This window comes from Salvelinus fontinalis, chromosome 6 (genome assembly GCF_029448725.1).
Source record: "Salvelinus fontinalis isolate EN_2023a chromosome 6, ASM2944872v1, whole genome shotgun sequence".
In the NCBI taxonomy this organism is placed as follows: Eukaryota; Metazoa; Chordata; class Actinopteri; order Salmoniformes; family Salmonidae; genus Salvelinus; species Salvelinus fontinalis.
This window is the reverse complement of record NC_074670.1, coordinates 28631555-28646051: the sequence shown is the minus strand read 5'-3', so window position 1 is coordinate 28646051 and position 14497 is coordinate 28631555. Positions and strand designations below refer to the sequence as shown.

The 14497-nt window shown below is 45.2% G+C and overlaps 1 protein-coding gene across 19 annotated transcripts in view; it reads left to right on the top strand.

Annotated features, from left to right (window-relative positions):
* The window catches only part of LOC129857558 (regulating synaptic membrane exocytosis protein 2-like), a 212825-nt gene that overhangs the window by 25727 nt on the left and 172601 nt on the right, over positions 1-14497 (top strand). For 14 of the 19 annotated variants that reach the window (XM_055925951.1, XM_055925918.1, XM_055925926.1 and 11 more), the window contains exons 3-4: positions 10899-10931; positions 11559-11666. The exons of 4 other annotated variants lie outside the window; for them this stretch is intronic. In XM_055925951.1, the coding sequence (XP_055781926.1) occupies positions 10899-10931; positions 11559-11666 (141 nt within the window). The remainder of the gene's footprint in view (positions 1-10898; positions 10932-11558; positions 11667-14497) is intronic. One more of the 19 variants, XM_055925920.1, reaches the window with a different exon arrangement.

Here is a 14497-nt window from a genome sequence, read left to right as displayed (position 1 = left end):
CTGTCATTGAATACATCATAGAGAAGATGAGGGCTCACTGTGTATTGTGTGTGTGTGTGTGTGTGTGTGTGTGTGTGTGTGTGTGTGTGTGTGTGTGTGTGTGTGTGTGTGTGTGTGTGTGTGTGTGTGGTCGGACAGTGTTTAGCTAGATTATAATGGACTAGTGATTGACACAAATACGGAGGATAAATAGTCATTATGACATCACCACTAATGAATTTATGACCTTATGGAAGCTACAATAGGACATGCTGCATGCTGTTTGTACATGCATACACACACAAAAACACAACACACACGCGTACACACACACAACAACACACACACTGTACAGTCTTAGGGGAGTGGAGCAATACAGAGGCGTTGTTGTTGTCTACAGTTTCTACTACAACACATTATTAGATATTGTGAGTGTGTATGTTTGTGTCCGTGTGTGTGCGTGCGCGTTTGTGTGAGTGTGCGTGTGTGCATGTGTGAGTTTGTGTGCGTTTGTGTGTGTGTGTAAAATGCGTTTATCCTGGGCCCGACCTTTTGGACTGATGTCCGATGGTGAAGGGATCTCGTACTAATCCCTTAATATCACTACACCCCACTGAGATACTGCCACCGTTACCATGACTACACTAAGATGGGATGTGTTGTATGGTAGAGGGTGTTGCATGGCAGAAGGTGTTGCATATAGAGCATTCCCCAGTGCAACCTAGACTACTCCTATTTGAGTTCCGTCCTGTGAGGCGAGAGATGTTTGGAGCAGGAATGTATTTTAGGCTGTCAATGCTAATTTAACGTTTGTCCATTTCTACGTGCTAATGTAAGGTTAACTGCTGACTCAGTGTTGCTGGACATATTCCCATTTATTGGCTCTGAGATCCTTTTAAGGTTATTACCAGATTGATTTAGGCAGTGGGTATTACAGGGCTGTCTTAGTTCAGCTTGGTTACAGTGAGCCCGCAGGGTTACATTTAATATTGTTAGCGTCGATGGACATTATCCCTGTGTGGGTGGTTTTAAACCCTGTGTACTAATGCAGTGTGTGTGTGTGTGTGTGTGTGTGTGTGTGTGTGTGTATTATGCCTGTGCAGCAGTATTTCTGTCCACTGATGGGTGTGTATCTGTCTAAGTGCTGTCACAGTGGTATCATGGTATCAGGTAGCCCTGCCTGGCTGGCTGTCCCCAGTGTGTACTCATGTATATGTTTGCAATTTAGTTAAGCAAGCCAATAGTGACGTACTTGCCAGAGATGAATTGAGACAGGTAATTGTGGCTATGTCCCAAATGGCTCCCACAGGGCTCTGGTCAACAGTAGTGCACTATATAGTGAATAGGGTGCCATTTGGGATGCAGCCTGCACAGCACAATAATAGCCTGGGTATCCATTACCTCGCTATTGTTAGCCATGCAGGCTATTATTATAAGCTACTGAGAGAGAGAGAGAGAGAGAGAGAGGGGAGAGAGAGAGAGAGAGAGAGAGAGAGAGAGAGAGAGAGAGAGAGAGAGAGAGAGAGAGAGAGAGAGAGAGAGAGAGAGAGAGAGAGAGAGAGAGAGAGAGAGAGAGAGAGAGAGAGAGAGAGAGAGAGAGAGAGAGAGAGAGAGAGAGAGAGAGAGAGAGAGAGAGAGAGAGAGAGAGAGAGAGAGACTCCCATAGGCACAACAACAAGGGTTATAAAGCAACAAGGGGTAAACACATGTATTAGCATTTATAAACGGTTATAATCATGTTTGCAGGTAGCTTAGCGGTTGGGCCAGTAACCGAAAGGTCACTGGTTTGAATCCCGAGCCGACTGGGTGCAAAATCTGTCGGCGTGGCCTTGAGCAAGGCACTTAACCCTAATTGCTCTTGTAAGTTTCTTTGTATAATAGCGTCTGTTAAATGACTAAAATGTAAATGGAATGGAATCCTTATTTGTGAAACAGCCACATCCATTTGAGATATTACAACAACCAAGAAGATACTGCAAACAACAAACAGTGTATTTCCTCAGACATTGCACCACAATATGAACTGTAATAGTATTTACCCTGCTGTGTAACGTCCTCACGGAGGTGGGGCGGCTAGTGGCGCAGATTCCATCGTTAAAGTATGTTGAGAGGTACGTCCTCACAAGGATAGCAAAACAAGGAGAATTAGGACAAGTGGGGACATTTCTCCCCTCAAGGAAAAAGGCTTAGGGGTTAGGGTAGGGTTAGTCATTTTTTTAAATGGAAATCAATTGTTTGGTTCCCACAAGGATAGTAAAACTAACATGTGTGTGTGTGTGTGTGTGTGTGTGTGTGTGTGTGTATGTGTGTGTGTGTGTGTGTGTGTGTGTGTGTGTGTGTATGCCACATACGCGTGTGGTCATGTAACATCAACATGGGACATCGTCAGCTGCCTAGAAATTGCTGATCCAAGACACAATGAAATGCATCCGTGTCAGGTTGTATAATGTAGGCAGGCAGGCGAGTGCACGCACGCACGCACGCACGCACACACACACACACACACACACACCCCCCCCCCCACAGACACACATGCGTGCACATACACACACTTATACACAGACATACTGTAGCAGATATAGACTAACAGTACAGAGTTCACACAACCCTGAGTACCAAACACTCACACACACCAATGTAGAAATTAGTGTACCTTTTATTTGAACTCATTATTAAAATGTCATATTGGTCCTACAGTATGTACAGTATGTACTGAGCGGTAACACAGAGCATGAGCACAACAGTGTGTAGATACAGATGAATATGATGAAGTTATGAATGTGTAGGATGCTGCTGGGTAGTTAGCTGACTCCGTGCCGCTAGGAAACATCTCAGGAGGGGAGCTACGATTTGAGGAGGCTCAATTGAATCCTGGCAGGTAATCTGTTCAAACAGATGAGTTTGAAGTTATATTTGGCTACAGATTAGTGAGTTCCCCACTGCTCAGAGAAATCCTACTGCCAACTCTTTTTGACAATCACATGTGATTATTAGTGCAGTACTCTGGTCAGGAAGCCCAGGGTTGCAGTGTGTACAGTACTGTACATACAATCCTATCATTATAACTGGGGTGCACACCTTGTCCCTCAATGCATAGAAATATATAGACCTGATGTAGCTACTCATACAAACTCTCTCCTCCTCGCAATGACCAGATTCCTGCTCTGCTCCCTATCACAACGTGGCAGAATGAGCCAGGCTGTGTCACAAATTGCAACCTAGCCTGGGCTTTGGTCAAAAGTAGTGCAATATATAGGGAATAGGGAGCCATTCGGAATTCACCCCCGGAGTGCAAAAGGAAGTTATCAGCTCTCTCTCTCTCTGGCTCACTCTCGCTAGCTCACTCTCGCTAGCTCTCTCTCTCTGGCTCTCTCTCTGGCTCTCTCTCTCTGGTTCTCTCTTTCTGGCTCTCTCTCTCTGGCTCTGTCTCTGGCTCTCTCTCTGGCTCTCTCTCTGGCTCTCTCTCTCTGGCTCTCTCTCTGGCTCTCTCTCTGGCTCTCTCTCTGGCTCTCTCTCTCTGGTTCTCTCTCTCTGGCTCTCTCTCTCTGGTTCTCTCTTTCTGGCTCTCTCTCTCTGGCTCACTCTCGCTAGCTCTCTCTCTCTGGCTCTCTCTCTGGCTCTCTCTCTCTGGTTCTCTCTTTCTGGCTCTCTCTCTCTGGCTCTCTCTCTCTGGTTCTCTCTCTCTGGCTCTCTCTCTCTCTTTCTCTCTCTCTCTCTCTCATCCCCTACCCATAATCCTCTTGGAGCGAGAAAAGTGTTAAGTAGCAGCACACACGCACGCACGCACGCACGCACGCACGCACGCACGCACACACACACACACACACACACCAACTCGCCCTCACAAGAAGAAAGGTGTAATGAACAGGTGTCTCTGGACTTAATCTGCTGCATGTCTTTAAATTAGCTGCCATTTTTAGAACAGCTCTTCTTCTTCCTGTTCCTGTCAGACTCATGCAGGTAGAGAGAGGTGGTTCTGCTCTGGTCACAGTACTCTCTGTAGCCTGAGTGCCAGTCTGTTTCTATCATGGCTTGACAATGACAAATGGCGTTGGCAGGAGCACAATCAGATCTGGGACCAGATCTGCATCGGTTTAAAAACTGCAACTGCTAAAAATGATTTGATTACTGTACTGTACACACTACTACAAGCTTATAGTCGTGTATTGCTGAGTGGTTTAATATACTGTATATATACATTGACTTGTGCTCCTGGCAGTCATAAGTATTACGTATCAATTGTCTGTATGTGGTATCTTCCTACTGAGCCTCAGGATGATCCCTTCATCCAATTATTTGGAAGACTTGGGAAGACGGACTGAGTGGTTAGGGCTGGTCATGACACTACTATACAGAAACAGCATCTCAAATGGCACCCTATTCCCTAGTATAGGCACTGATTTTGACCAGGGCCCATGGGGAATAGGGTGCTCTTTGAGACGTAGCATGAGACTGTTGTGAACATGTCCAGTTGGAAGCCATGTTGAGCGTGTTCCAGTTACTACTACACTGTTGCTGAAGGGAAAAGTCATGCTGGCCCTTAGGACCACTGTATCTGACTGTATCCCACAGTCCTCTCTGCTACACCACCCTCTGCTCCGCTCCGCACCAACTTCTGAAAGGAAGAGTGGGCTTCTTAGAATGAACACATGCTAGATTGACTGGTCGGGGCACCCCAGACATTTTTAGGCAGGGGAACGAATGGAGGCACTGGAGGGATGCATACGAGGGAGGTGTAGGGAGGCAGGAGGATAATTGGGAAGCATTTATTCCCTGGGTGGAGTCAGTGTGGAGAAGCTCAGTGCAATGTAACAAAGAGAGCTGTGCCCGGTTTGCTCAGTATAATGTCATGTATGAAGTAAAGAGTTTTCTCCTCTCAAAGTGTCTCCTCTGAAATCCCAGAGGGAAATGTAAGAGTTGGAGTGTGGCTTAGTTGTTTAGGTTTCTCTTAACAGTGTAACTATCTCTGTTACATTTGATTCATTTAGCAGACCGTCTTATCCAGAACCACTTACAGGAGCAATTAGGGTTAAGTGCCTTGCTCAAGGGCACATCAACAGATGTTTCAATTGGTTGGCTCAGGTATTCAAACAGGGAAACCTTTCGGTTACTGGCCCAACACTCTTAACCGCTAGGCTACCTGACGCCCCTGTTACATGATTCCATCCGTGGGACTGGCGTGTATGTGTTGTCATGCTGCCTGTTGTGTGAAAAGCAGGTAGGGATGGATGCAACTGACAGATGGACACCATGTACTCTGCGTCATGTATCCGTGCCAACCATAACACAACAACCATCTCAAAGGAAGTTATTACTGTCACATGTAACGTCAGTGTAAAATATGTCAAATAGGTATTTACTCCTGAAACCTTACATCAACAGTGTGTTTGTTTTCTCAGCTATAATCCAAATGTGTTCAGACCAAAATGTTACAAATAGTCTCTATTTGTATAAACTACTAGATATTTTTGGTGTCCTTAACACTTGGATGTCAGTAAGTGACATTGACTCATGACTGTGTAATGTATCTCTTCTAGCTACGTCACATCAGCCTGTGACTGACAGAGAGGATAAGCAGACTGTGGTTCTATGACTCATGACTGTGTACTGTATCTCTTCTAGCTACGTCACGTCAGCCTGTGACTGACAAAGAGGATAGGCAGACTGTGCTTATTCAGCCCATCAGAAACAATTAGAAGGGTTTTGGCTGCTGTTGAACCTGCCTGCCCAGGCACCTATGACATGTGGGAAACCTTATATGCGTCCAAAATGGAATCCTGTGGGCCCTGGTCAAACATAGTGCACTATTTAGGGAATAGGGTTCCATTTGGGATGCAGGGCTTGTTCTCCTGACCGGCTGCATGGTGAGAATGTGATGATTCAGGGCTTGTTGTATAGATGTCACATCGATGTGGTTCTCCTACTCTGACCTGACTTAGGAACAGGCAGGTTATTGAGCGGGAGAGGGAGAGAGAGAGAAGGAGAAAGGGGGGAGAAGAGGGGGGGGGGGTAAGAGAGAGCTGGAGGGAGCGAGAAAAGGAGAAAATGTGGGGAGAAGGAGAAAGAGGGAGGGAGGGAGAAAGAGAGTGAGCAAGACCGGCATTACTTAACCTGAGTTAGTTTCCAGAGCTGATGCTTAGGATTTGGCTCAGCAGGCTATCACAGCATTGTGATGTGCAGGAGGAGACCTGGGTTTGAACCCAGTCGGTCATATAGGGTGCGTCTCAAAACGTATTCCCTAGGGCCCTCGTCAAAAGTAGTGGACTATATAGGGAATAGGGTGTAATTTGGGAAAGGCACGTGAAGATGTATGAATAAAACAGCAGAGAGAGTTGGTTCTGTCCAGCTACAGAAGGTGTGAAGTAGGAGCAGGTGGTCATGGTAACATCCTGTGGTGTGAACAGTGGGCCTGGCCCAGGGCTCACAGACCCTTCATCCTTCGGTTCCATGATGTAAGACTGGCCCACGTTATAACGTAGAGCTGCACAACCTAGAGAGGGTTGACACCATGCCATAGAGATGCACAATCTAGAGTGGGTTGACACCATGCCATAGAGCTTACAATCTAGAGAGGGTTGACACCATGCCATAGAAATGCACAATCTAGAGTGGGTTGACACCATGCCATAGAGCTTACAATCTAGAGAGGCTTGACACCGTGCAATAGAGCTTAAAATCTAGAGAGGATTGATACCATGTAATAGAGTTTAAATTCTACAAAGGGTTGACACTGTGCTATAGAGCTGCACAATCTAGAGAGGGTTGACACCATGCCATAGAGCTTAAAATCGAGAGAGAATTGATCCTGTGCCATAGAGCTGCACAATCTAGAGAGGGTTGACACTGTGCCGTAGAGCTGCACATCCAAAGAGCTGCACAGGGTCACAGTAGTATTAGCTTTTATTTTTACCTCGCAGTCATAGACTGAATTGTATCTAAATTTACTGTATTTACACTCTGGAACAGTCCAGATTTCATACAAGACTGAAGTCAGGGTTATTAATCATTTTATCCCTGGTGGATGCACTGGGGCTGGGGTATAGGGATGGGGCTGGCGTATAGTGCTGGGGTATTGCACTGGGGCTGGGGTATAGTGCTGGGGCTGGCGTATAGTGCTGGGGCTGGCGTATAGTGCTGGGGTATTGCACTGGGGCTGGGGTATAGGGATGGGCTATTGTACTGGGGTTGGGGTATAATACTGTGGCTGGCATATAGTACTGGGGCTGGGGTTGGGGTATAGGGCTGGGTTTGGTGTATGGTGTTGGGGCTAGGGTATCGTACTGGAGTTGGGGTATAGTACTGGGGCTGGCGTATAGTACTGGGGCTGGGGTATAGTACTGGGGTTGGGGTATTGTGCTGGGGCTGGCGTATAGTACTGGGGCTGGGGTATAGTACTGGGGTTGGGGTATTGTGCTGGGGCTGGCGTATAGTACTGGGGCTGGCGTATAGTACTGGTGCTGGCGTATAGTACTGGTGCTGGCGTATAGTACTGTGGCTGGCATATAGTACTGGGGCTGGGGTATTGTGCTGGGGCTGGCGTATAGTACTGGGGCTGGCGTATAGTACTGGGGCTGGGGTATAGTATTGGGGCCTGGGTATAGTGCTGGGGCTGGCGTATAGTACTGGGGCTGGGGTATAGTGCTGGCGTATAGTACTGTGGCTGGCATATAGTACTGGGGCTGGCGTATAGTACTGGGGCTGGCGTATAGTACTGGGGCTGGCGTATAGTACTGGGGCTGGCGTATAGTACTGGGGCTGAGGTATAGTACTGGGGCTGGGGTATAGTACTGGGGCTGGGGTATTGTTATGGGGTTGGGGTAAAGGGCTGGTGGATGTGTTTGGGGTATAATACTGGGGCTGGGGTATAATACTGGGGCTGGGTTTGGGGTATAATACTGGGGCTGGGGTATAGTACTGGGGCTGACGTATAGTACTGGGGCTGGCATAGAGTGCTGGGGTTTTGTACTGGGGCTGGGGTATAATACTGGGGTTGGGGTATAGTGCTGGGGCCTGGGTATAGTGCTGGGACTGGCGTATAGTACTGGGGCTGGCGTATAGTACTGGGGCTGGCGTATAGTACTGGGGCTGAGGTATAGTACTGGGGCTGGGGTATAGTACTGGGGCTGGGGTATTGTTATGGGGTTGGGGTAAAGGGCTGGTGGATGTGTTTGGGGTATAATACTGGGGCTGGGGTATAATACTGGGGCTGGGTTTGGGGTATAATACTGGGGCTGGGGTATAGTACTGGGGCTGACGTATAGTACTGGGGCTGGCATAGAGTGCTGGGGTTTTGTACTGGGGCTGGGGTATAGTACTGGGGTATAGTACTGGGGCTGGCATATAGTACTGGGGTATTGTACTGGTGCTGGGGTATAGTACTGGGGTTGGGGTATAGGGCTGGCATATAGTACTGAGATATGGTACTGGGGTTGGGGTATAGTACTGAGGCTGGTGCATAGGGCTGGGGTTGGTGTATAGTACTGAGGTATAGTACTGGGGTTGGGGTATAGTACTGGGGCTGGCGTTTAGGGCTGGGGTTGAGGTATAGGGCTGGCGTATAGTACTGGGGTTGGGATATAGGGCTGGGGTATAGTACTGGGGCTGGGGTATAGGGCTGGCATATAGTACTGAGGTATAGTACTGTGGTTGGGGTATAGTACTGGGGCTTGTGTATAGGGCTGGGGTTGGGGTATAGGGCTGGGGTATAGGGCTGGCGTATAGTACTGGGGTTGGGGTATAGGGCTGGCATATAGTACTGGTGTATAGTACTGGGGCTGGTGTATAGTACTGGGGCTGGCATATAGTACTGGTGTATAGTACTGGGGCTGGCGTATAGTACTGGTGCTGGGGTATAGGGCTGGTGTATAGTACTGGGGCTGGGGTATAGTGCTGGGGCATAGGGCTGGCGTATATTACTGGGGCTGGGGTATAGTACTGGGGTTGGGGTATGGGGCTGTGGTATAGGACTGGGGCTGGGGAGTGGGCTGTGCCACCTATGATGTCAGAACTCCAAGTCAACCTCAGCTCCAACTCAACAGCTACATTGGACATGTATCATTATTGCTGTTCTGTGTATATCTCTTCCCCTCTTACGTTTAGCAGAGGAATCCACACTTCTGTCCACTAGGGAGCAGTGTAACCTCAGTCAAAGACAGTCAAACCAAGAGGCTACTGCTTATAATGTGTGAAACAAAGAGGGTTAAAACTAGAAAAAGAGACAGATATGAAGATATAAAATCTATAGACGTGGCGACAGACAGACTGTGTGTGTGAGACTGGTCTTAGATTGTCTGTAGACATCCTGTTTGGTATACAGTCTATGGACATGAGCCTGGTTGTCACCCTTTTGACTGCTGTCTATACCTTCTCACCTGACCTCTTTATTGTGAGGGGGGATGTGTGGGTTACTAGTGTCACGAGGAAGAGTGGATCCAGGGATTAAACCCTGGTTTCCAGGGAAGAGAGGCATATACCTGTATGTGACTGGACCCTGGAGCATTACCACTAGACCACAGGCTCTGCACTAAAGAGGACTTTTTCTAACAAGATGTGTCTGCTGCTGTAAATGTGTTTAGAAATGATTGGTGAATGGTTTGGAAGTCTGGAAGTAGTGAGACCCTCAGCTAGAGTTCCAGAGTCTTATTCAATCAATTCAGGTGTGACATGACAGCACAAACATCATGACAGCACAATATTTTATTATTTCGTTCCTGTGAATCATTCTTATTTATGTTTTTACTGTCATTTTAAAACGTTATGATTTTTATTGTTGTGTTTTTTGTCATCATCATTACTGATATCTTGATCATATGCCTTAAAGCTATTACAATATACAGTAATTGTGTTCATCATCATCATCATCATCATCATCATCATCATCATCATCATCATCATCATCACTGATATCTTGATCATATGCCTTAAAGCTATTACAATATACAGTAATTATGTTCATCATCATCATCACTGATATCTTGATCATATGCCTTAAAGCTATTACAATATACAGTAATTGTGTTCATCATCATCATCATCATCATCATCATCATCATCATCATCACTGATATCTTGATCATGTGCCTTAAAGCTATTACAATATACAGTAATTATGTTCATCATCATCATCATCATCACTGATATCTTGATCATATGCCTTAAAGCTATTACAATATACAGTAATTATGTTCATCATCATCATCACTGATATCTTGATCATATGCCTTAAAGCTATTACAATATACAGTAATTGTGTTCATCATCATCATCATCATCACTGATATCTTGATCATATGCCTTAAAGCTATTACAATATACAGTAATTATGTTCATCATCATCATCACTGATATCTTGATTATACTGTATGCTTTAAAGCTATTAAAACATACAGTAATTATGTTCATCCTCGTCATTGTTTATGTCTATGTATGTATTTATTTGTGTTGTTTTGTGTGTGTTCTCCATGTCTTTGTGTTGTTTTATGTGTGTTCTCCATGTCTTGGTGTTGTTTTGTGTGTGTTCTCCATGTCTTGGTGTTGTTTTGTGTGTGTTCTCCATGTCTTTGTGTTGTTTTGTGTGTGTTCTCCATGTCTTGGTGTTGTTTTGTGTGTGTTCTCCATGTCTTGGTGTTGTTTTGTGTGTGTTCTCCATGTCTTGGTGTTGTTTTGTGTGTGTTCTCCATGTCTTGGTGTTGTTTTGTGTGTGTTCTCCATGTCTTTGTGTTGTTTTGTGTGTGTTCTCCATGTCTTGGTGTTGTTTTGTGTGTGTTCTCCATGTCTTTGTGTTGTTTTGTGTGTGTTCTCCATGTCTTGGTGTTGTTTTATGTGTGTTCTCCATGTCTTGGTGTTGTTTTATGTGTGTTCTCCATGTCTTTGTGTTGTTTATGCACTGAGCACTGAGCTGTCCACGCTTATCTTTTTAGGGTCAAAGAAGAACAAAAGCCTCAGCCGGCACAGTAAGTAACACATTACCCAGAGTGCTCTAGGCTTTGACACTTCTTCCTGTTGGTCAATGTAGCTTCCTGTCTCAGTGGGCCCCGCCCCTTCTCCCCTGATATTGGCTCGCCCTGGTGTGTCATTTGCATTCTGATTGGCTTGTAAGAGAGTTTCACATTTAGGCTCCTTACTTCCTCATCCATGTGTGAACTGGATGCTTCTATTCAGCTACCTTCTGTTCTGCATTATGTCCAAATCTACCTCGAAACACAGCAACTATCTGATCTATATGAAAACGTTATACTAGTACTCTACTACCACCTTCCTAACTATTGGCTGACCATTCAATGCAATTCCCATTTCCATTGGCTGTAACTTCTTTCCTGCTTTTAGACTTCCTCTCCTCCTCTTTCTCTGTTGTTGTGGATGTGGTTGACTGTCCCTCTTTCTTGGTCTGCTGTGATCACAGTGAATGTCCCTGCTAGGCTTCCGTACAGTACCGCCACTCTGACTTTGTGTAAGCCTTGCTGGGTGTGTGTGCTTTAATGGGGGAATCCCTTGTCTCAGCCAGCCCAGACAATGTGTTGATTCTTCATCTTTCTGTGGTGTGGTGTACAGTCACGTTGTTTGCTTACTTATTTGAACAGGTGGTTTAATCCCTTTAGTGGGATCACTGAGCTGGTAAATAACGTTCTGCAACCGCAGCAAAAGTCCCAAAATGAGAAGGAGCCTGAGCCTGTGTCTGAGCCTGAGACGTAAGTAAGATGTGCACTGTCCGCCCCTGAACCAGACAGTTACTGTAGTAGGCCTAAACATACAGTATGGCTGACTAGTGTGGTCTGTACAACATGTTTGACCTCTGACCTGTCAGATACTGCCAAGAGCATAGGCAGCGCGTGAGTCTCAAGTTTGGGGAAGCTCATTTTCACCATTCTCCTTTATATTAAAGCATTCCATGCATCACCACTTTTGCAGACTTATGTAAGATAGTCTGCTATTCCCAATGTGATGAGTAGATTGGATAGTCATGATTTATGCTAATAATATAACTCAATCACTGTTTGGGAAATATATGGGCTTTTATAAACACATTTCATGCAATTCTACTACACTTTATACGACTGGAGATGTATTTTTTATTTTATTTAACCTTTATCTAACCAGGCAAGTCAATAAGAACAAATTCTTATTTACAACGATGGCCTGGCAAGAGGCAAAAAGCCTCCTGGGCTCGGACAAAAAAACTTTGTATGCCAAAACGGACAACACAGACAGAAGACACTGGCAACAGCACAAATACAACAGCAAACAAACTGTTGGGGTGACAACTAGAAACCATGACATGTCTCAACAACCTGTTCCTCCTCCAGGGACACCAGGTCCTGTACTTTTATGTTGTCTTGGAGGGAATTCCAAGACAAGGGGGCTGAGTAATGAAAGGACTTTTTCCATGCTCAGTTCAAATGTCCGTGACTCTTAGCCTGAAACCAGATTGAGATCTGAGCTTGTATGTGTTTTTATTTCAAGCTAGAAGAGAGGATAGATAAAATGGCAGTTTTCCTAAAATGACCGTATAAATTAGAACGTACCAGTGTTGGAGCCTGCGTGTTGCTAGAGATGTCCACCCGACGGATCACAATGGAGAGTTAGATAGACATCTCTGATTGGTGACAAAACGAAGGGCTGCATGATACAGAGTCAAGAGCCTTCAATGTACTGCAGAGCTTGAGGCTCGCACATACATAGCTGAATCTATTATCGCGACAAAAATTACAGGGTAGTTTAAACTCTGCTGACTGACAAACAGATTAATAAAAACGACATTGTCTGCAACTATCTAATAGGCCTACGAAAAGAGGAGCCAGAATGACAATATGGAAGAGGAAATGATTGTCCAAAAACTGACCCAATGATAAAGACAGTGAATATGCACACTCACTGGGGATACGACCGATGCTCCGCTAAAATAAGTTACTGTTCGCTCAAATAAATTGAGAATTTTGATAACAGGCAGATTAGTCTTTTCATGGTGTTCTCCATACAGCAATAGCCATTTGCTTTTCCACCGATGTTTTCACACGATTGTATTTTTAAATATTGCGATATGCCTGGCTGGGCCTCTCTTTCGCCGACATTCGCAATTCAACAATCATCTATTCGGTATTTGCCGTGCACGCTTCCCAAATTGAGGACCCTTCCGGCTTTGCGATTTAAACAATCCACAAGTTTTTATTATTTTTAAGAAGCTTTTTGGTGTAGTAATGATTTGATGTATTTCTGTATAGACAGGATTAGTCTAATTAGGCTATATAATTTTGGCAATTAATTCAATTTACTTTAGGATTAACCTTATGGACGCGCTGCCTATGGCCAAGAGTCAAGTCTGCTTTCAAATGATACTTTTGGACAGCTGGAGCAAGCCCACAATTTTTCTTCAGGAAAATGCCCATATTCGTTAGGATTATTTTACTATGGTGAAGAATACAAGAAAGTGCATCTATAAAATGCACGATATATTTTTGGGATTAAGTGACAGCCATTTACATTGTAAAACTGTAATAGTGCCAAAATAGTAACAGATTATATCAATATTACATTGTGGTTGAATAAATGCATCTGACGTGCACCGTGACTGTGCTATATCACAGAAACATGACATCAGATGGTGACATCAATGTTATGTCACCCAGTCTGACATCCACAAGGAACACAACTTTAAACATTTAAAAGGCATGTCTTGATAAAATAACCTCCTGAGTTCATACTTAAGGCCAACAGGCAGACATGTATTGAGTTTCCGGTCTTGGCTGGGTCCTGGTAGGGATACTATGTTAACTCCGTCATACAGTATACAGTAGAGGCCAGGGCAGGGCTCATGTTTCAGCCTGTTTATGTTTCAGCCTGTTTATGTTGGTGTGGTTCAGAGGTAAGAAGGGTCGGATAGACAGCCAGATCTGATACAATGAGCAGCATATGATTACATGTCAGCTGTGTCATGCGCGTTTGACCAGGTTTGACCGAGAGGGAGATGGATTAGGAACGGGAGCCATCCACCAGCTGCCTGAACCTCTCAATACCCCTCTCCTCCCCCTCTCTCCTCCTCTATTTCTCTCCTCCTCCCTCTCACTCTATTCCTCTCCATCTTTTCCCTGGCCATCTCCTCTACCTACCCCTCCTTTCCCTCTCTTTCTCCTTCTCCCTATCTCTTCCTACCTCTCTCCTCTTCCTAACTCTCTTCCTGGTTTAGAGAGAGTTGCATCTTGAATGGCAGCTCTCTAGTGACTCTCTCCAGTGAATCTAGAAGGCTCTATATGCCCACTAAACCAGGGGTTCTCAAACCTTTTGGGGTCAGTAACCCCTTTTGTGATAACAAATTCATCAGGGACCCCCTCATAATCCGAGTGAGATAAAAATAGCAAGGAGTTTTACTATGACTTCGGTAGTGCATGGCCGGATAATCCAAGTCTCTGGCCGTGGGAAGAAACATTTTAAAGACCCACCTCTTGGCATCGGAGACCAAAAAGTTGCAGTTTTCAAGCTAATTTCTTGCAGTTTTAGACATTTTGTCATGGAACAGAGAGATGTT